The 21,643-nt window shown below is 41.5% G+C and overlaps 2 protein-coding genes across 2 annotated transcripts; one reads left to right on the top strand and one right to left on the bottom strand.

Moving 5' to 3' along the window:
• The first annotated feature begins 206 nt into the window (after positions 1–206).
• Positions 207–3,407, top strand: LOC132790990 (alkaline phosphatase). Its single transcript, XM_060799760.1, has 3 exons — positions 207–363; positions 1,822–2,972; positions 3,031–3,407. The coding sequence occupies exons 1-3, from the start codon at positions 258–260 to the stop codon at positions 3,367–3,369; spliced, it is 1,596 nt and encodes a 531-aa protein (XP_060655743.1). The 5' UTR covers positions 207–257; the 3' UTR covers positions 3,370–3,407.
• A 1,024-nt stretch (positions 3,408–4,431) lies between these two features.
• LOC132789133 (serine/arginine repetitive matrix protein 2) lies at positions 4,432–11,294 on the bottom strand. Its single transcript, XM_060796919.1, has 3 exons — positions 9,871–11,294; positions 6,111–9,815; positions 4,432–6,049 (listed from the first exon to the last, which is right to left on the bottom strand). Exons 1-3 carry the CDS (start codon positions 10,734–10,736, stop codon positions 5,074–5,076), a joined length of 5,547 nt encoding a protein of 1,848 aa, XP_060652902.1. The 5' UTR covers positions 10,737–11,294; the 3' UTR covers positions 4,432–5,073.
• Positions 11,295–21,643: the final 10,349 nt, after the last annotated feature.

Below are 21,643 nucleotides of genomic sequence, written 5' to 3'. Positions count from 1 at the left end.
ATTGGCTTAAAACCGCACAGATGTTTATGGCCTTTTATTCGCTCTACCCAATACCATATGCTGGTGGCACTCAAGATTAATCGATCGCCACTCAAGATTGGGACAAATCACAATAACAATTGAAATACACCGGGGATTACTGGCCAATTCAGCTAGCTCATCGATAAGCAAAACTTGAGGCTATATAACCAAGTCGCATTCGCTTTGGACAACAGTCTAGCAGCAGCCGTCGGACGAGTTGTAACAGAAGAGTAAACATGTCGCTGAAGTTGCAAAGCAGTTTGCTAGTCTGGTGCACCTTGGCCCTCGCCCTGGTGCTCACGTCGCCGACCAGAGCGGATCTAACAGACGATCAAGACCATGGTAAGTGAATGTCAACGATAAAGGCTTATCGTTAGCTAAGGCTAGAAAGTAGGGAAGGGATCCCTCAGTGAAAGGGAAATAGTGAAAGATCATTAATACCTTTACAATTTAGCTAATCATTTGCTTTAAGTTGATTAGTTGCGAAGTGGAAGCTCCGACCGATTAGCAGATTGTATAAACGATTTGAGCTAAGGGGGAATAAAGTCATCAAGATAAGAGGTAATCGATTATTTATGAGATTTGAGAATATTATGGGAGGGGTTATTGAAAACTATTTAAGAGATTTTTGTACTGGCAACTAGGAAATATAAGAAGAAAGAACAAAGAGTTGTTAGTAGCTAATAAGCTGAAGCTTTGAGGGACACTTAGGACCTCTTTACTTTGTTTGTGGTCTTTGCCAAACAATCATTTTCAGAATACAATAGTATATTTGAAAAGTAAATAGAAAGACGTTTTCGAGGGAGTCTTATAACCTCTTAAAGCTTTCCTCCGTTAGCGATTGAGTTCTTAGAGGCAATTTAAAACAAGTAAGAAAGCTACAGTCGAGTGCACTCGACTGTGAGATACCCGCTACCCATTTTGAATAAAAGAAATATATTTTGCGATAATTTTCTCAAAATATACCGAATATACTGCAAAAATACTAAAAATATACCAAATAGTATATTTGGTATATTGATATAGTACCGCATTCAAAATATACCATAGACGCCACAATATACCAGATTGTCATCTAAAGCAACAACCCTAGTAAGTAGACGTGTTTGCCCATACAAAAGTATTTCTTTAATAACTTCGACAATTTTCATCTGATCGCAACCAAATTTTCAGGAATCATAACTACTATAGTTATTATTATATATACCAAAATTCGCAACTCTAACTTTAAAATTACGCTTGTTATTCGATTTTTTTGATTTTCGGGGGCGGAAGTGGGCGTGGCAAAAATTTGAAACAAACTTGATCTGCGTGCAAACATAACAAATGCTGTCGAAAAAAAATTATAGCTCTATCTCTTATAGTCTCTGAGATCTAGGTGTTCATACGGACGGACGGACAGACACACAGACACACAGACACACAGACGGACAGACGGACATGGCTAGATAGTCTCGGCTGTTAACGCTGATCAAGAATATATATACTTTATAGGGTCGGAGATGCCTCCTTCTACCTGTTACATACATTTCCTGCCGGCACAAAGTTATAATACCCTTCTACCCTATGGGTAGCGGGTATAAAAATGTAGAAAGAAACTCTGGCGGATGATGGGTTCATAAAGGAGCTGTCTATTAATTTCTCTTAACCAAAGGTTTACCTCCTTAACGTTTAGATTATTTTATTTTTGTTAGATCGTAAGTTATCAAGGCTCTTAATTGGTGATAATAATTGTGAAGAAGATTTGTTACAAAATTCCATGAATAATTTTCAACCAATCCGATAATTTTATTTGTGCAGAACAACATCCTAAGATGCCAAGCTCCCGCGCCTATGTCGAATTGGATGAGGAGCTCGACACCAAGTTCTGGTACGACAAAGCACAATCTATATTGGCCGACAAACTGGAACACCACAAGAAGCTTAATGAGAATCGCGCAAAGAACATCATACTCTTCATGGGCGATGGCATGTCCGTTCACACTATCGCCGCTACTCGCAACTACATGGGCGACAGCAACAAGCAGGTCTTCTTCGAGAAATTCCCGTATGTGGGACTCTCAAAGACCTATGCAGTTGATGAACGCACTCCTGACTCGGCAAATACAGCGACGGCTTATCTGACCGGTGTCAAGGCCAACTACGGCACCATTGGTGTCAATGCCCAGGTGAAACGCAAGGATTGCTATGCCGGTACTGACAACAGCACACACACCCAGAGCATTGCCCAGTGGGCACAGGAGGCTGGAAAGTGGGCGGGTCTAGTGACAACAGCTCGTGTCACACACGCTTCTCCCGCTGGTGTCTATGCACATGTGGCTAATCGCGAATGGGAACACGATGAGCGTATCACCAAGGACGGCTGCAGTGCGGAGGTCAACACGGACATTGCTCGCCAGCTGGTGGAGTGGCCTGTGGGCAAGGATCTGCGCGTGGTTCTGGGTGGCGGAAGAGCTTACTTCCGGGACAAGAAGTTGCGCGATGAAGAAGGCATCCTGGGTCTGCGCACTGATGGACGCGATCTGATCAAGGACTGGCAGCAGGATAAGGAGGAACAAGGCGCCGAGGGGCACTACGTCTGGTCGCGCAAGGGTCTCTACGATCTCAACCTGGACAAGACAGACTATCTGCTGGGACTCTTCGATGTCTCGCACTGTCCGTATCACGGCGATCGCACCCGCAGCAGGCTTGACTATGCAGAGCCCTCGCTTTCTGAAATGACAGAGGCAGCCATCAAGGTGCTAAGTCGCAACGAGAAGGGTTATTTCCTTTTCGTCGAGAGCGGACGCATTGACATGGCGCATCACGATACCCTGGCACGCAAGGCTCTCGAGGACACCAAAGAGTTTGCCTACACCGTTGAGATGGCACGCAAGATGACCTCCGAGGAGGACACACTCATTGTGGTCACCTCAGATCACTCGCACACGATGTCCATCAACGGTTATCCTGTAAGGAATTTCACTATATTACCTCTTTTTAGCTCTACTAATTCTTTTTCCTTTGCAGTATCGTCGCCAGAACATCTTTTCGCTGGCTCCCAATCTGGCCACCGATGAGAAGCCCTTCACCATTCTTTCATATGCTAACGGTCCTGGCTATGCAAACACCTACAATGAGAAGGGTCGCATTGATCTTACTAATGTAGACACCTATCAGCCCGACTTCATGTTCCAGGCCACAGTACCACTCTACTCTGAGACACACGGCGCCGAAGATGTAGGCGTCTTTGCCTCAGGTCCCAAGGAGCACTTCTTTGCCGGCAACTACGAACAGAGCACCATTCCCGCCCTCATGGCTTATGCTGCTGACATTGGTCCCTTTGCCCAGGACAAGCTGAAGAAATAGAAATAGTAGTTGCAATAAAGTGATGCCTTTGTTGATGATATTATAGTATAAGATTCCAGTAGTCAATTATCTTAGGGATTAAACAGGCTATTAGAATATCTGCACATTAGTCTTATATGACGGCTATATGATAAAAGCTGCGTATACTTAATGTTTAAATTTACTATTAAAAGATAAGATAATTGAATGATTAATTTATGCGACGTTCATGCTATGTTTTATATTCTGTTATCACACTCAATATACCCTATGAGCAACTAAATAAATATTTAAAGTAAAGTTTAACTTTTTTTTTAGATACATAAAGTCAAGAACGCAAAGCTTAATAATTTTGAAACCAAACTATCTACTTGTGTCTAGTCTTTCTGCGTGTAAGAGAACATCCTGGGAATCCTTAAATTAAGGAAATTATTCTAGTTGAATGGGATCAGGACCTATTTTTTTATACTTATCATTTTGTCAACCTTTCGCACATTGACAGGACATTGTTTGCTAGGTTTCTTAAGGGGAAATCTTTCGATTGCCATCAAAAAATAATATAATTATCTAAGAATCAGAAATTTTTGGCCAAAAGTCGCACAGAAATCGCCCAAAAACAGAAAAATCCTTGATAACTTCGAAACTAACAGGACGATTTGAGTGATATTTGGCCAATTGATAGACCTTTGTTAACAGCTTCGATTGACACCAATTTCATCATGATCCTTCAAAGGACTCTCGAGTTATAGCTTATTTTATCTACAGAGAAAATTACGATTAATTCCGCTCCTGTAAGGACTTTTTTTTTCCTTTTTATAACATATTTGAATTCAGAGCACCAAGCACTATTTATATGCTAAAGAACATTCCGATAGTCCTTCAAACGACGGAGTTACAACCGATTTTCCAAATTTTCGACAATTTTTCCATGCCTCCCCCTATACAATTTTTTCAAACATTTTGTTGTGAAAAATCTTAAAATCCTTGAATGCAGATCGGTAGAAGGCGGTAAGGGCGAAAAAGGAAGATCCTTTTTACATTTGCAAGGATACAATGGAACTAGAACTAAAAAAGTGTAAAATCTGTTATGTTTCTATGTACGCAACTGTACTTTCGTTTATTTGCAGAATTAAGTATAAATCTAATTTGTTTAGTTTTTCTCGATTGTTTTGTTTTTGTTCTTAAATAGAATACGAACTTTGCTTAGACTAGGGATTCGATTCGATATATTTTCACATTTTTCCAGATGAATCGATTCTATTTACAGGCGTTTTAGTTTCTTGTAGAAATCAATGGACTAAATGACAATGAGGATGCTAAATAATGCTCTGTTATTTAAAACTATCTCGAGTTAACAATAAATGCGTTCTGCTTCCAATAAACAAATGAAATCAAAATGAATTCAAAATAATAAATGTTTCTATGGAAGTATAAAACCAATGTAAATGATACGTATATAATTGCCAGGAGTTTGGCTCGTTGGTTGATCATGTAAAAAAAAATGAAATAGGTCTACGTCCACGCTAAGGCTATAAGATAACTACTTAAAACTAGCTTGTTATATGATGTGTCCAGCTTGCAGGTTTGTCGGTTCTAAGTACATGCGAGTATCTATCTATAAGAGTGTATAATATAGCGAACCGGGTGATCTTAAAACTGATCAGGAAGTGGCTGAGGAGCGTGCATTGTGTTGTGTGTCTGTTCCTGTTCTCTTCGATTTGTGTCTTAGGCTTCAAGCAGTTGTGGTGCTGACGGCGTTTGCACCTTGGCATCGGCTGCCACTTTCGGCGCCGCTTCGGCATCCGTGAGATCGGAAGTGGGCTCATCCAGGCCAGGATCCAAGTCCAGTGTTTTCGGCAACGGTCCAATCTTTTGCAGTATATCCACCGGCATAATCTCTCGCATCGTTGACACTGGCTGTACCTTGAAATGCGATGATAACGTGGGCAGCGGCGGTGGCGTGAAGAATGGCGGAGGTGTCGATGTCATGGGCGATGCAGTAAGCGGAGGAACGGGCAGTGGCAGCGGCAGAGGTAGCGGCACAGGTTGTGGCACAGGCGCTGGTGTGGTTAAAGCTGCAGGCACTGGCATGGGCGCAGGCGTTGGATGATAGCTGCTGTAGCTCTGTGAGCCGAGCACGGGAATCGGCTGTGATGTGGGCGCTGTCATCGCTGGCGGTGGACCGCGTAGATAATGGGGCAGCACATGGTGCAACGGCGGTGGCGGATGTCGCGTGAAGAACTCCTGCAGTAAGGCCTCAGCCTGGGCAGGAGGCGGTGGCGGTCGATGACGCATAAACGAAGGCATAGGCAGACGTCCAGACTTTACCAACATGGCCATGTACTTGGGATCAAAGTGCGGTGGCGGTGCTGGATGTGTGGGTCGTAAGATACGTTCGCGTGATTTGATTACCAAACCTTTGGCTACATCACAGTGATAGTAACGAAAGACGGGCTTCTTCTGCACCAGCACCGCTTTACTCGCAGTCGTTGGCTTGGGCGCCATGGGTCGAGGTGGTACGGGAAGCGCCAGGAGCTGTTCGCGCGCCTGTTGCTCGCGTGCAAGCTGTGCGGCAGCACGTTGTTGATTCTGTCGCACTTTTTGCTCCAGCAGCTGTACTACAACTTTGCGATCTTCCTTGTCGCTCTCGTAGTTAGGCAGCACCATATCCACAAAGTTGACGCGCTTGCGCTTTGGTTTGCTAAGGGATTAAAACGAAATAATGAAAGAGTTGAAATAAAGAATGATTTGGCAACACTTACCTGTTATCTTCGAGTGGCACCTCGGGCTGCACAGGCGCCACTATCGCCAAGGGCTCCACAGTCGCCACCATCGAGGGCACAATCTCCAGCACATTGCCCTTTTGCACAGCCACCGATGACATAGGCATGGGTGCCATGGGCATTATAGGCGTCATGGACGACATGGGTGCCATAGGTAGCTCCCGCAGCACAGGCATCGCCGCGCCAGCTGCTCCAACTGGTTCCACTAGCGCGCCGTTATAATCATAGTTCATGGGCGCCACAGTAGCTGTTGCGCCGTCCGCATACTCTCCGCTGTACTGCGCATAGGCCTCCTCCATGCTGTACACCGGATCCATGTAGGCATATCCGTCGTAGTGCTCGCCACCAGCCGCCGCCTCCTGATGCTGCATCATGGTCATGTTGTAGTAGTATTCAGCTGCCTCCATGCTCTGGTTCTCCACAAAGTAGTCAGCAAAGCTTTGACTGCGAGGCGATCTCGAACGCGATCTACTCGGCGATCGAGTGCGCGGGCGACGACGTGGTGGTGAGCGGGATCTCGATGATGACCAACTGCGTCGCATGGGTGGCGAAGGCGGCTTGAAGGGCAATGGTGAGCGGGAGTAGCATCTGTCGCGACTGAAGGAGCGACGTCTGTTTGGCGGTGGTGGCGATCGTGGACCAGCGAAAAGCTTGCCGCCGCCGGGTGGCGATAGCGAGCTTCGACGTCGTCGCATCATCGCTGGCTTCACGTTGCGATTGCGCCTGTGCAGCGGACTGCGACTGCGCGTTCGACTGCGGCTTATGCTGCGACTGTGACGTCCCATGCTGCCCATGCGCCCCTTGACAAAGCGTCCGCGTCGCAGCGGAGGCGAAGTAAGCGGTCGCCGTCGTCTGGGACTGGGCGAGCGGGTGACATCCTTACTGCGACTCGGTCGCATATGACGTCGGAAGTGATTCCTCGAGAGCGAGCGGGATCTGGAGCGTTCGCGGGTGCGTGAACGCTTCAGTGAATGCGGCGGATGTTGCTGATGTGATGACGGCGGATGATGACTTGAGTTATGGGAGCGGGAAACGGACAACGGAGATGGTGGCAGTGGCTTCGAGTGACGCGTATCCATAATAGTGGGCTTGACAATGGCAATCTCCTTGTGCGGCTTGACCAGCTTCGGTTCTGTTGGCGCTGGCTGCGTAGTCGTCTCCGGCTCGTCCTTGTCGAAGATGGCGGGTTTGCGTGCCGACAGCTTCAACGGGGAAATGGTCAGCTTGATGGCCTCCCGATTGGCATTGAAGATGTTGTTCACAGGCGATGCAATTGCGGCGACTTGCGGCGGCGTCTCAACGGCTGGCGACTGTTCTACTTGCTGTTCCTCATCGCCAGCTGCTGTCGGCGGCTTTAGCTCCGACTTGCGATACTTGTTCATGATGGCATTCCGCTGTGTAATGAACAGCGATTCCATTTTCAGTAGCTCCTCACAGATATCATCACCTGAATCGTAGTTCTCTCGCATCATTTGTATGCGCGCCAGATTATCCTCGAGACTCTGCAGCTTGCGCAGATCCCGACTCACATTATTCTTCTTGTAGCTAAGCTGTTGCTTTCCGGGCGTTGACTCTTCGGTGGCGGATGATTGCGATTGATCGGTGTTGTCCATGCTGAGTAGTTGCTTTTGCTCTTCCTGCTCGTTTTTGTTCGTCTGCTCTTCGTCCTCTGCACTCGAAGCATCAGCATCATCGTCTTCGTCATCTTCCTCCTCCTCGTCGTCATCATCGGAGCTGCTTGCACTGCTGCTACTGCCGCTGCTGCTGCTCGACGTGCCGTCATCTGTGCCATCGCTGGAAGATTCTTCGGCAGTGGAATTACTTAAGGAACTATTTGATGTGGCTGTTGTGGTTGTGGCAGTTGTAGCCAGATTTGCTGTGCTCTCGCTTGCTTCAGTCGAGCTGTTGCCTCCCATCTTAATACTCTTCATGAACGTGTCATACACATCCTGTATATTAATCAACGGCTTGTCAGGCACAGTTGTTGCGACTCCTTCTCCTGCTGTTTCTGCTACTGCCGATGTTTGCTGCTGTTTCGCCCTGGGTGGCGGCGTGCTCTTGGCATTCCACAAGGTATTCGAGTCATCGTCGTCGCCATTCAAGCGCGCCACAATTGCGTTCGCTGCATTCTTCGGCGTACTGCTATCGCCGCCTGCTGTCGAGTCATCGTTCTCCCAGTTGTCTATGTAGTCATCCGTATCCGGACTGTGTGCATCAGCGGTAACAGCAAGAGGTTTGGTTGGCGGAGGCGGTTCATTGGCAACCCGCGCTCCATTGCGCACTGGCACCTCTTGCTCCCTATCACGTTCGCGTTCTTTTTCCCACTCGATTTCTCGCTCCACATCTCGTGGCGGCGGCGTCAAATTGCGCTCCACTTTTATCTGACGCGCTGTGAGCAACGGCGGCGTTCGGGAGCGATTCTTCTCCTGCTTAATGCTGCGCTCCCTATACTTGTTGTCCCGTTCTCTGTCCCTCTCTCTCTCCCTGTCTCTGGAGCTATTTCGATAGCCACCATTGCGCTGCATGCTGCGGCGACCTTCAGTTAATACTGTTTCACGCTTGAAAGGATTCGCATGCCTTGGTTTCTCTCTCGGATGCTCTTCCTCGACCATTTCCTGCTTGATATGCATCACTTCTACCACCTTCTTGCTGCGATGCTCATGACTCTTGCGCAGTAGCTGTTCCTTGGTGGCCAACAATGCATCCAAATGTAAATCATTATCCTCGAGAAGCGCTCCAATGCGACTGTGAATCTCGCTGTGCATTTTTAGCTGCGGTGTTGTTGATTTTGCGGGCTCTGGGGGCGTTGCTGATTTGTTTACGTGTCGATTGTCAAGAGGTGGCGTCGTACTTCGCTCCAGCGACACAACTGGCGTGGGCGTCAATGTCCTGACTGGGCTGGCTTCTTTGTTCAGTCTTGGCGGCGATTCGGCAAATATATCGAAAGCTTTGCGCGTCTCGACGACATTCGTTGGCGCTCTTGGCGGTGTTAGCGGCTGCTGTTGCTCCTTCTCCTGTTCTTGCATATTTTGCTCTACAACTGGCAGTGTTTGTTGCTGTATTTCTGGCTGAGGCGTCACCGCTGCCGTTGCTACTGTTGGTGGCGGTGGCGTCGACGGTGTTCTCACTTTTATCTCTGCCTTGCGACTCTTGCTGCGACTTCGCCGTGTCTCCCTTTCTGTTCGTTCCCGGGACTTTTCTTTACTTACATTGCTGCTCGCCTCGTGGCGACGCTCTTGCTCCCTATGGCGTACATTTGACTTCTCCGTTGGCTTCGATCGCCCCCTGGAACGTTCCCTTGCCCTCTGATGGTTCTCCGTTCTCTCTCGCGAACGCGGCGTCTTCTGCCTCGACTCTTTGGATCGTTCCCTTCGTTTTTCCCTGTGATTGGATCGCTCCCGTCGTCTGTAGCTCTTGCCGGCATCTGGATTGCTTGCTAAACTGGAACGTGATCGCTGCTGTGCACGTTCTTTAGAACGTTCTCGTCGCTCCGCTCGTTCCTTGGAGCGTTCGCGTTGCTTCTCCATATGTTCCTTGGGCAGCTCTTTGTTAGCTTTCTCCTTTGACCTGCTGGCAGGTTCCCTGCTGCGTCTATCACGCGGCCCGCAATCTCGATGCTGCTTGTTGCCGCAATCTTTGACCAATTTAAAAATGAACGACATCGATGGCTTCGTAGTGGTCCAGCTACAAAAAGAGATCGATTTTAAGGTAAAGACGTCGGTATCTTTCTGCTACTTACATTAATTCAGAGCGGGAACGCATTCCGCCTTGTCCTGGGCCTTGACTGGGAGGTAAAGCTGGTCCATAGGTGCTGCCTGCTGCTGCATTTGTAGACGTCGTTGCCTGAGGTCCATTGCACGTTGTTGATGACGATAGTGTTGATAAAACGCTGTTGTTGGGCGTTATACAACGATTGGGTGCCGGCGGCCGACTGAAGAAGGGCGAACGCATGCCTCGCATGCCACCACGCGGCATCCTCGGTCGAAATGGACCCATGCGCCCGAAGTCAAAGCATTGCGGCGGCGGACGCATGTGAAAACGCAGCGGATTGATTCCAATGAAATTGCTGTGATGCGGGGCGGGCGATTGTTGTTGTGATTGTGATGATGCTGATGAAGATGGAGTTGATGTTGAAGCGGCAGCTGCTTCCGCTTGCTTCTCCTGGCGCGCCAACTGCACATCCTTCACATCCTGCGAATCGGAATCGGTATCAGAGTACAAACCTTCGCTGTCATCCGCATCCGCTTCTGTTGAGGTTGTTTCGCATGTGGCGCTGCCATTTGGTTGGGTTTGATTTGCAGTCGCCTCCTTGCGCCTGATGGCTTCCAGCTCCAGCAAAGCGCGCACATTTTCTTCGCCAGAGTTCGCGTTATCGTTATCGATTTGTGTTGTCAGCTTGCGCAATGATTTGTTCATAACGTCCTTGGCCAGTACTTTCTTCAGCGCTGGACTTGCATTGCCTTGTTGTTGTTGATGGGGCGGTGTGACCAGCTCTCCCGGCTCCAGTTCTCGGCTGTTGTCTCCATCTTGCATTTCCTCAGCCAACGCGACGCCGCCTTCGCCTCCACCTCCTACTGCTTCTCCTCCACCAATTATTAGCGACATTTTTGCATAAATTTGCTTGTAAATTGTTTTTTCGTTGCTCGCTGCTCACATACAAACACACACACACAATGATGATGATGAAAATATGTAGTAATCAATGCGATTGCTTTTGCGGGCTGCGTGGGGTGCTGCACGGGGGGGTGTGGTTCATCCTCGTTTTGACACTTTTGCGCTTACTTGGTTATTGTGTCTTTTGTGCTGTGTTTCCAATTAGTGAGTGCACTGTCCTTTGCACTGTTCGCCTCGTACGGCACACACGCTGCGTCGCATCCACGTGCACACGATTTGAGTTTGCTTTTGTTTGAATACTTCATGTAAAATGGTGTTTATGCATTTTCAAAGACCATTACAATTGTGTCGAATCCCGTTCACATCTATAATGCTCTCAGCGTGACCGCAGCTTTCAATATTCAATATACCAAATACAAATATACCAAATACACTTGACAGCGCTCGCTCAAATGAACTGCTTAGTGGCTCTGATAAGGGCGCCAACTGTTAATTCGTTTTTTTTTTGTTTTTCTTTTATTCTGTCACATTAATATCAAAGCAAAACACTTTTAATTTAAAAACTGCAAAATTTGTTGTGTTGTGTGACAATAAATTCCCCATATCTTAAATATATACTAAAAAGTACCACATACCATAGCTGTCGGCCATAGAGGTTTTTCCAACAAACACGTGCCTGGAAGGGTGCTTGGAACCAAATATATTTGAAGCTTAATATCGTAATGCATGACGAATATTTTTTCATTTATCTGAAAACACAAAATTAATTATTATTTACAAAACGATAGAAACATGTGTCATCGATAAATGTTCCCTTGCATTATACATACCGCACGAAAGTATGCAATGAAATATGTGCTTACAGTTTGAAGTCGTACGCAACTATCGATAAATGGCAGCGATAAAACGCTACACTTTCAAATTGGTAAAAACGGTAAGCTTAAGTGATTGGCAACTTTGTTAAAGAGCAATTTGAAACGCGCAAATTGAATTTAAACGCACTCAAACATCACACTCTACAACAAATGCCACTTATTTCCGCTTCCTGCTGTTGCTGTGGCTGCTGTTTGCCGTTTGCTGCAAAAACGCAGTCAAATGCGAAGTGCAAAAGCAAATAAATGACAAATAACGCACACAATTGCCAAGTTGGGTTAGGCACCCAACTGAAGCGAAACGCTTTTAGCTTTAGTTTAAGCTTCGGCTTGCAATGAGGAAAAGACAGTGCACATTATGACATAGCCATAGCCACAAGAAAAGAAAAAGAAGGGCCCTCTGGGAAGCAGCAGCCTCCAGAAGAGAGTGCACCAGATCATGATTTGAATTTGCAGCTTGCTGCTGCTGTTTGAGCCACAGTTTTTTTGTTGTTGCTTTGCTTTTTATTTGCATGCAACTTTCACCGGCTGCTGTCTATAGATGTTGCTGCTGCCACCACGACAGCTGCTGCTGGTTGCTGCTGCTGATGTTGCAGCGACAGCGACGGCATCAGAGGCGAAAGGTGCAAATTAATTTGTGGCGCCCCACAATATACATACATATAGATATATACATATACTATAAAACCTTCCTCGCTTTGTCATTGTCATTATTGTTCATACTTCAAGTGTAATTTTCGTTGCTTTTCTTCTATAATTTCCAAAAAGCCAAAAAAACTCCCAAATGTGACTTGTTATCGCTTTCGAAAATCGCATTCGTTAAGTGGATTTGCAATATTGCGAGTACAACAAAAGAAATACAACTTGAGATACAGCATTGTATGTTTTTTTTTTTTTACTTTACTTTACTTTACGTTTTGAAGATGTCAACAATGACAAAAAAGTACAACAAAAAAATGAAGAAGAAACGTCCCCGAGACGAGACTTTGACTCAAATTTGGCACCTTGGTGTGAAAACCTTGAGCATTGTCTTTTTTTAGCATCCAACTCCTTGTGGTTAACGATCACGTGCTCGAAGCAGGAGCACAATTGCGTTGGATTGTATTTTGTTTCATATATTTGAACAGTGTTTTTTTGTTTCCTCATAGAGCACTCCCAATGATTTTGGCCAATTAACATTTCTAAATGCCATTTTAAAGCCACAATAGTTGGATTTGGAGTTACAACTAGAGTTGCTGTTGTTGTTGTTGTTGGCAAGTATTTATGATCTGCTTAACAATTAATAACACAAAAGCGTTAAAAGCGCAACGCTCTATGGCTATTGAGGGCGACATTGCCATTGTTGTTGTTGTTATAGTTGTTGCCTCTTGTTGTCGTTGCTGTTGTTGTTGTTGACAAATGAGCACTGCAAATGCCACACTCTGCCTCCAGCTGAAACAGAGCTCTAGTTATATTGCTTCAGCCAAGTCATTGACATTCAGAGCTAAAGCGTTGAAGCCAGCCAACAGAGCTTGAACTAGAAAATCAAAGCAAGCAGCAAACACAGCAAAAGCCAAAGCAAAAGCAAAAGCAATTTGGGCTTGCCAGAACGGATGGTGTTAATTGGCATTTATATACAAAAATAAAGCCACATTTATCTATACCCATATATCATATATACTTTAAATATAGAAATGTTTTCTATACAAAAATTTCTCTAAACTGACCAAAAAAAGAAAAAATAATAATAATAAACTGTGGCGTGGATAATCTGCGTATCCAAACAAACTCAATTATTACTCGTCTCGCTTTGCTTTTGTGCCACAGCAAATTGATTAAATGCAAGCTCAGAGTGGGGCGAAGGGGAAGGGGAAGGGAGCTGCGTGTTCTATTGTTCAGGTGTTAATCACAAACAAACAAAAAGTGTTTCTTTGAATAGGAAAACCAGCTCACAGCAATTACTTTTAATTAAGTTCCTCTTCGATGAGAGTGCGATCTAAAAGAAATGCCGACTAACTTATGACTGAGTCAAGTAAACCTTTAAGAAAACACGCCTCTGACACACCCACTCTACATTTAATGTCATTCCCAGAGTATCCCACAACAAATCAAATCAGGTAGAAACAGAAGTTACGTATTTGAAATTAAATAATATACATATATTCCAGCAGATGTTACTTTGTGCTTTGGGAATACCATTTCGCTTGAAAGTGCAGAAAATCCCCCTAAAAACGATCTTCAGACACGTCAACAAAAACACAAAAACAACAAATACTAATTGTAATCACCGCAACAATCGTTCTCTCGTGACCAACTCAAAAAATAATCATTGCTTACTCAATAGTTGTTCACACTATCCTACAGAGTTGACCAACTATATTTGCGACTACTCCCAAAAAATCTCAAACTCAATCTCAAAAGCAAATATGTTACAGAGCTCAAAACAATTCCACAGACAGTTTTATATTTTTCAACTTATTTCTATTATTTATTGTTCATATTTCGCATGACAAAAATTGCTAATGATCTTCGCTATGCGTTTGAGTCTGAAGTTTTGTTTTTTGTCGCGTTTTTTTTAATACTCTGTAAATAATTTTTATTAAATAAGAGATGTGTGAAAAGAAAACAAAAATTTGATAAATGAAAAGTCTATTTTAAGAATGTGTAAATTTCTAATAATGAATGCATAAATACAAAGTCTTCTAAGAAAATTACTAAAAATATTAATTATCTCCACTCCCTGCTATAAAAACGAAATATGTAAATTTATACACTTTTCTTTGGAACTGAATTTAATAAGAAATAATTATATGCATTGTAAGGAAAATTAATGCACTATAAATTTATAAATGATCTATACTTACTTTTAATTTTTATATTTACCAAAATAAATAATTCAAATGCGTAACAAACACAAAAAGTTGTTGATACCTCAGAAGCAAAGATGCATTAGCGCCATCTATTGTTCGTGGTCTAAAGCATTTAAGTCTTCACATGCGTCTTAAGAATTTCCAACTGAATTAAGAGTATTTTTTATCCGTTTAGAGGGTAACTTTCAGTCAAGCAATCGCCTCCATAGCGTTCTCACAAGTTTTTTGCTAACTATTTTTGCTTTTTTTATTTTGGACTTTTTTCAATACGAGTATTATTATTAGCTAATTTGAAGCCGAGCCAAAATGGCGCAGCTGAACAGCATCGAGCGACTTGTTATTATTTATAGCTTTACTGTGCTTGTTGTTGTTGGACACATGTGTGTGTGATTGTGTGATTGTGTGAGTGAATGAGTATCTGTGTACTTCAGTATCTTTTAGAGTATCTTGCGCTGTTTCGGCTGCATCAAGTGCGAGTTGAAGTAAGCTCGCATTGAAAGCGCTTTTGTTTTCCTTTTTGTTTTCGCTGCTTTTATTTTACTTTATTTGTTGTTGCTTTTTTATTATTATTTGTTGTGGTTTGCTGCTCAATTCCCAGGCATGTGGCCCGGCTCGCTTGACTCGACTTGGCAGCGATGGTGCCAAGTCGTAGCTTGGTACCGTCCCAGCCGGCTCCCAGCTCACACACTCAGCTCCCACAGCTGAGATAGCTCCCAACTAAATTGCGATACAGGTTGTCTGCGCTCGGCTCATCGCTGTTTTTTTTTAGTGTAAATTGAATTTAGCGATAGTTAAAATCAAAATAAAAACACAGCAAAAATCCCAAAAGAAAATGAAATTTACAAGCTTCACTCCTCCCTCCAGCGCGTCCCTCAAACCCGTAACTTATTGGCAATAGACGTTAACAACTTGGCATCATCCCCGCTCATTAAATGCGCAGTAGACACATCCACATACCACGACGGGGATGCGACGTGCATATAAACAGCCATCGCCAGACCAGATTATCATCTGTCCAGACCCCGGTTCCAGCTCCAGCTCAAACTACAGCTCCAGCAAACAGGTGACGGCTTCCCCGTTTCCCCGTCGCCCACGTTTCACGTGCTGCGCTGGCTTCATGTTGTGGGGGGCTATTACGGTGAGGTCTATAAATAACATAAACTCATTGAATCTAACTATAATATGAATTTATTTCAATTTCAGTTCGTTATTGTTTTGATTAATCGCATGCAATGGCTGTTTACTCTGTAGACTTTGAAATGGGGTATTATACTATACTCAACAGCAGCTAAGCAAATTATTTAAGCTATGATCATATTAAGTATTTTTCGTATGCAAAATATAACTAGTAATTACATAAAATAAAAGTTGATTATTGTTCTCTTTCTTTATGCCATGAATTTCGATCCCTAATGTTCTTTTTCTGGCATTTAAAGAGAACTAAAAATTGTCTTAGAATTTCTGCATGAAATTCGAATTATTCTTCTCTATTCAAAGCGATCATCAATTGAATTAATATAGTCTTAGTCTTATCCATTAATTTCTATGAAAACCAGTCTTTGTGGAAGCTAACAAGTGATTCTTGATGCCAATTGGTATAAAGTCTGCTTTTCGCTAAAGTGTAGGTGGATCAGCTTACTCTATAAAAAATTTAAAGTGATGTTACTTAATGATATTTAAATTTTATTGAGTAGCGGAGCATAGTCTAAAGAACAGGTACCTTAACGATTATAAGTTGTAATAATATTTTCATATTTTTCATTAATTGTAAGCTAACTTTGTACTTTAAAATGAACGAAAACTTATTATCATCACTTATGTGCGAACATATAATCTATCTTTTGCCGTGCAATTGAAATAAAATTTAATTTTTAATGTTTGTACGCAATTCCCATAATGGAGAGGAATTTTATAACTTTGTGCCTGCAGGAAATATATGTAACAGGCAGGAGGTATCATCTCCGACCCTATAAAATATATATGTAAATTCTTGATCACCGTCAACAGCCAAGACAATATGTGCATCTCCGTATGTCTGTCTGACCATCTGTCTACCTTTCTATCTGCCCGTATGAATCCCTAGATCTCGGAGACTATTAGAGATAGAGACATAATTTTCGAATAAAAAGTCCACACGACTTTGGTATATTCAATAATAACTATGGTATTTATGATTCCAGAGAATTGGATTGTATGTTAATTGTAGAAGTTGCTTCTGTATTGCAAATTACGCCTTCTGTAAGAGCTTTGGCAAACAAGTTAGTATATATATATGGTATATATTGAATGTAGTATAGTACTTCATCGATATGCTAAATATGTTCTTTAATATTTTTTTTGTTAGTATTTTTGTGGTTAATTATTTTGTATATTTTAAGAATAATACCGCACTGTTGTGCACTTATCCAAGCACACTCGGCTGAAGATTTCTTTATTTCTTTCTTTCTTTATCAAAGTTGCCGATATGTTGTAAATAATACAATTAACATTTTTTAAAAATGTACTTCAATTTAACTTATACATATTTTTTTTTTGTTGACGACTATTACAAAAATTGCATCTATTTAGTCTTCATCAAATCATCATATTTGCTGTTACATATAATTTTGAACGTGTTAAATAAAGTTGCCACCTTGAAAGGTTCTTTCCTCTGTCTGAAGAGTATTTTGCAGTCAAAATCATGGTTCAATGGATTATTGCTTTTTCTTTAGCGAGATTTAGCAAAGAAACCAGATACGCAACTTGTTTTTATGTATGCAAATTCCTGCATAAATACTGGGAATTGCCCAAGAACATTAATAATTTCGAAGAGATTAAATAAAGTTGGAATTGTATGCGAGTTTTATAAATCAGAGATAAGCATATTTACATAATTATTGCGATACGTTTCGTTGTTTGCTGCAATTGATTCGATTGTTAATTAATTTGACAAACAAATTATATGCAAATTGGGGGAGATCTGTTTGAAATTGAATGAAAATGAAAACAGCAAAGCAGACAAAAGAAATGGAAAGTCATGCGAAGACTGAAGCTGGCAATTGGCCTCAACTTCAAATTCAACTTCAACTTCAACTCCAACTCCAACTTTAACTGAGGGGGCAGCAGCATCCAAACGTTTAATGAACCGACCGACTGGGAATCGAGTGAAGCGTGGGCCAAACGGTCATTGGGCGTCTTGGGTTGCATAACGCAAAACAAAAAAAAAAAACATAAAAGATAAAACCCTTAAAAAGAAAAGAAATTTAATAACTAATAACTCAATGTGAGTTGAGCTGAGCTCAGCTCCAAAGTTAAAGTTTGTGTGCTGCGTTCGTTGGCTTGTGACATTTTAAACATAAAAATTATGTAATTACATTAAGAAAAAAAAAAAACATAAATAAAGCAAAGATTGCATAACGGAAATGGACAAGCGCCGGAGATGGAGATGAAGTCGGAGTTGAAAACGAAGACGAAGATGAAGCCGGTGCCATCGGCCATTGGGTCATTCCCCAAACAAAAAACAGAGTTCGAGTTAGATGAAGATATTGGCTAGACGTAATAAACGAGCATCTAGCATGATATAAAACATTAGCAAGGCAAATCTTCGGCTCGCTTTGAATGCGTTCGTTCATATATACAATATGTGATCATTTATAAGAATTAAATAACAGATTCGGCGATGCCAGCGACAAGCACCAATAATGCGAATGACAGACGAAAAACAAAAAGCCGAAAATGCCGAAAAACAGAGATCAAAACAAAAAACAGCCACAGCTGTTGTAAGCTATCAAAAGATCATAAAGATCACAACAAATAAAAAAAAAACCGAAAACAAACGAGAAATTCATATTAATAAAACAGCAAAAAATATAATAAAAATAATACTCAGAGCTATTCATGTTAATCGCTCACAAAATGTAGCGACTAATTTGATGGTCATACTTTGGCATAATGATAATGCTTCGGGTCATTTGATTGGCCATAAGTTAAGTTAAGCTAATAGCTGGCGACGTGGCGTATGAGTAATATATCGAACTTTATTCTGCGTTCACTGCTTTTGCAGTTGCTATTGAAATGTGCAATGCAATACGCTTAGTTATGGCATCGATTTGCTTGGCCAACAAGCTGGCTTTGAGCTCAAGTGTTTTGTGTGTGTGGCGAGAGGTTAAATGGACAAAGCTAAACAAACATTCAGCGGACAGTGGCAGCTGCTGAAGCAATCAAGATGAACCCGAGTCATACACTCACCAAGTATATGTTACTATATACTCGATGTTGTGTACATAAATGTATCTGTGGAGTGCAATGATTTGTTGTTGTGGCCACAACAATTATTCGAGCTACAACAATAATAACACAATACTACTACAGCAAAAGCGAAAAGTTTATGTTTATTTTTTTGGTTTTTTCGTAAGCAGCAACAAGTTTGAGTGGTGCAACAACAACAACAACAACAACAATAACAGCGGCAGCAGCAACAGCTGCCACAAAGGCGACTTGATCAACGGCCGTTGCAGCAGCTGAAGTAGCAGCAACAACGTCAGCTGAGACGTGAACGTTAACGTCGACTGCGACGTCGCTGCCGATGCCAACGTCAGCGCCAACAACTTTGAACCGAAGCTAGTTTTACGAGATCCGAGTTTTAATTTGTGTGTACACGAATGTATTGGGTACCTTTAATTTTCATATGCCAAGCTTTAGCGTTGCGCTACACGCAAATGATCGAGCTTATTGATTCAATCAGAATATAAGTATGGGACATACATTCATTTATTTTTTCCTAATTATGAGTTTTTATTCCTTTATCAAACAATTTTTGTCAAATCGCATTGAAATAATAATAATAATAATAATTCTTAAATAAATTATTTCCTAAAGAAAGACAATTTATATAGTTCATAACTAAAACTATTTAAAAATACTAAGGGAAAACTTAAAACCGAAAAAAATATAAATATGATGGAAATTTTTATCAATTCCGTCTTATTTCAATGAAAAACTTACACAACAATGTTCCATTATGTAGCTTTACTTTTTACTATAACAATTTTACATTTAAATTAATGAATATATTTGTATAGTATTTGAACTCTCATAGTGTTGATAATTTACTTAAGTCGCAATTAAATCTTATTATACATTCCAAAGCAATATTGTCAACTTTGCTTTAATTGATTCTCAAAAAAGACTTTTCGCATTGCAAATAATATAATTCTTAGAATTATATTTACTGTGAATACCGTCAGATTTGGCTTTTGACCTTATTTTTATTTAATTAACATTGCTCACCACCTGCATTGATAAGCTCATTTCGAGTTGGTCTAAATAATGGAAATAATCAAATATCCGCTTTAGAGAGATATCACGAACTCATAATCCCGAGCTCATCCGTTAGAAAAAAGAAAATATTGTTATTCCATGAGTGATAACAATATGTCTGTGAGCGACAAATGAAGAAAATCAATACTATATCCATGGCTTCGTTTTAACTGGCTTTTAATACTATTTAATTTCTTCTTGAAGATTGTCTGCTAAATTTCTGAATTATCTGTAATTTCCATTGAAATAATAATTCTATTGAGTTTTCATTTATTTTTTAATTGCTTTTTATTTAATTTCTTATCCAAGTATTGAATTGGATCCCACCATCGAACGTGTGGGGAAACATCTCATTCAAGTAATTTTTATATTCGCCCCCGCGATGCCTTGATAATCGACAAGGAAACGTTTTATATTTGCAATGCAATCTGGTTGATAATCTACTCAAGACGCAATTAAATCTTATTATACATTCCAAAGCAATATTATCAATTTTGCTTTAATTGATTCACAGAAAAGACTTTTCGCATTGCAAACAATATAATTCTTAGAATTATATTTACTGTGAATACCGTCAGATTTGGATTTTTATAAGTTCATTGCGATTATTAGTTATGAACTGATAATATAATATATGTGTTTAAACTTTGACATGATGTCACGATGTACCGAGTTAGTCTAAATATTGTAAATAATCAAATATACGCTTTAGAGAGATATCACGAACTCATAGTCCCAATCTCATCCGTTAGAAATAAGAAAATATTGATGACAAATGAAGGAAATCAATACTATATCCATGGTTTCATTTTAACTGACTTTTAATTATATTTAATTTCTTCTTGAAGATTGTCTGCTAAATTTCTTACGTATATTGGTCAAACGGATCTGTAATTTCCATTGAAATAATAATTCTATTGAGAATTTAATTTATTTATTTTTTAATTGCTTTTCATTTCATTTTTCATCCAAAAATAGAATTTTACCAAGCAAGACTGGTGCTTGTCAGCCCACCATTAAACGGGATGGAAAAAGTCCCTAAGTCTTCATTATATTCATAATTATATCCGTTCCTGCCGAGTGCGGCCGCCAGGAATAAAAGTAAAATGTACAGCCATCTCATGATGCAGTCCTGATGTTATATGGATCCTTGGCTAGTCTGCGCCTATTGAATTACGTTCCTTCACGACTTATAACCGAATGCTTGAACAATTTACTGGGCTTCTGCTATTTATCAATCCTGAAATGCCGAATGTTTACGAAATTTGCCTTGATAATCGACAAGAAAAGGTCAGACGCGGCAAAAAAACAAATTTAATTTGATGTTGAAAAGTGTTTGTGTGATGAAATAATTGATTTTATATTTTGTAGATACAAAAAAAAACACAATGCAATTGTGTCGTTGTTTAGAATCGGAACTACAAGTATATGAAATAAGAGCTAATAATTAATACCAATTACTTCAAAAACTTTACTTTTATAACTGGAATCTTCAAAATTCAGAAAATTCTAATTTGCCAGCTTAAAAGTTTTACTGCAGCTGTTGTTTGTGTAGGTGATCTGAGAATTCAAAAGACTGCAACTGAAAGCTTTTTAAGCTTCATGTCAAGCTTGGTTGCAAAGCACACAACAATTGACAATGTAAGTGTATGTGAGTACTGTATGTACGTGTGTGTGTGTGTGTTTTTGTAGTTTTACTCTTATTTTTATTCGCTTCTCGTTTCGTCGTTATTCGTTTTTGTTTTGTTGTCGCTGTCGCTGCCGTTGCCGATCGTGTGCTTGGGCTTTTAGCTTGGGTGTGCGGCTACTGCGTGTTGCTCTATGTGTGTATGTATGTGTGCGGCAGCGCAGTCGACGGCGACAGCTGAAAAAAGTTTTA

Source organism: Drosophila nasuta, chromosome 3 (assembly GCF_023558535.2).
Source record: "Drosophila nasuta strain 15112-1781.00 chromosome 3, ASM2355853v1, whole genome shotgun sequence".
NCBI classification, from domain to species: Eukaryota; Metazoa; Arthropoda; class Insecta; order Diptera; family Drosophilidae; genus Drosophila; species Drosophila nasuta.
Note: the sequence above shows the minus strand (reverse complement) of the source record. Positions and strands in the feature narration are given on the sequence as shown.

What these genes read in the sequence shown, in the direction of transcription:
- LOC132790990 (XM_060799760.1), top strand. Translation starts at nt 258, where the DNA reads ATGTCGCTGAAGTTGCAAAGCAGTTTGCTAGTCTGGTGCACCTTGGCC. An exon ending in AACAGACGATCAAGACCATG is followed by an intron (nt 364 to 1,821) that starts GTAAGTGAATGT and finishes TTATTTGTGCAG; the next exon opens with AACAACATCCTAAGATGCCA. An exon ending in TGTCCATCAACGGTTATCCT is followed by an intron (nt 2,973 to 3,030) that starts GTAAGGAATTTC and finishes TTTCCTTTGCAG; the next exon opens with TATCGTCGCCAGAACATCTT.
- LOC132789133 (XM_060796919.1), bottom strand. Translation starts at nt 10,736, where the DNA reads ATGTCGCTAATAATTGGTGGAGGAGAAGCAGTAGGAGGTGGAGGCGAA. An exon ending in CGTTCCCGCTCTGAATTAAT is followed by an intron (nt 9,816 to 9,870) that starts GTAAGTAGCAGA and finishes CTCTTTTTGTAG; the next exon opens with CTGGACCACTACGAAGCCAT. An exon ending in GTGCCACTCGAAGATAACAG is followed by an intron (nt 6,050 to 6,110) that starts GTAAGTGTTGCC and finishes TTAATCCCTTAG; the next exon opens with CAAACCAAAGCGCAAGCGCG.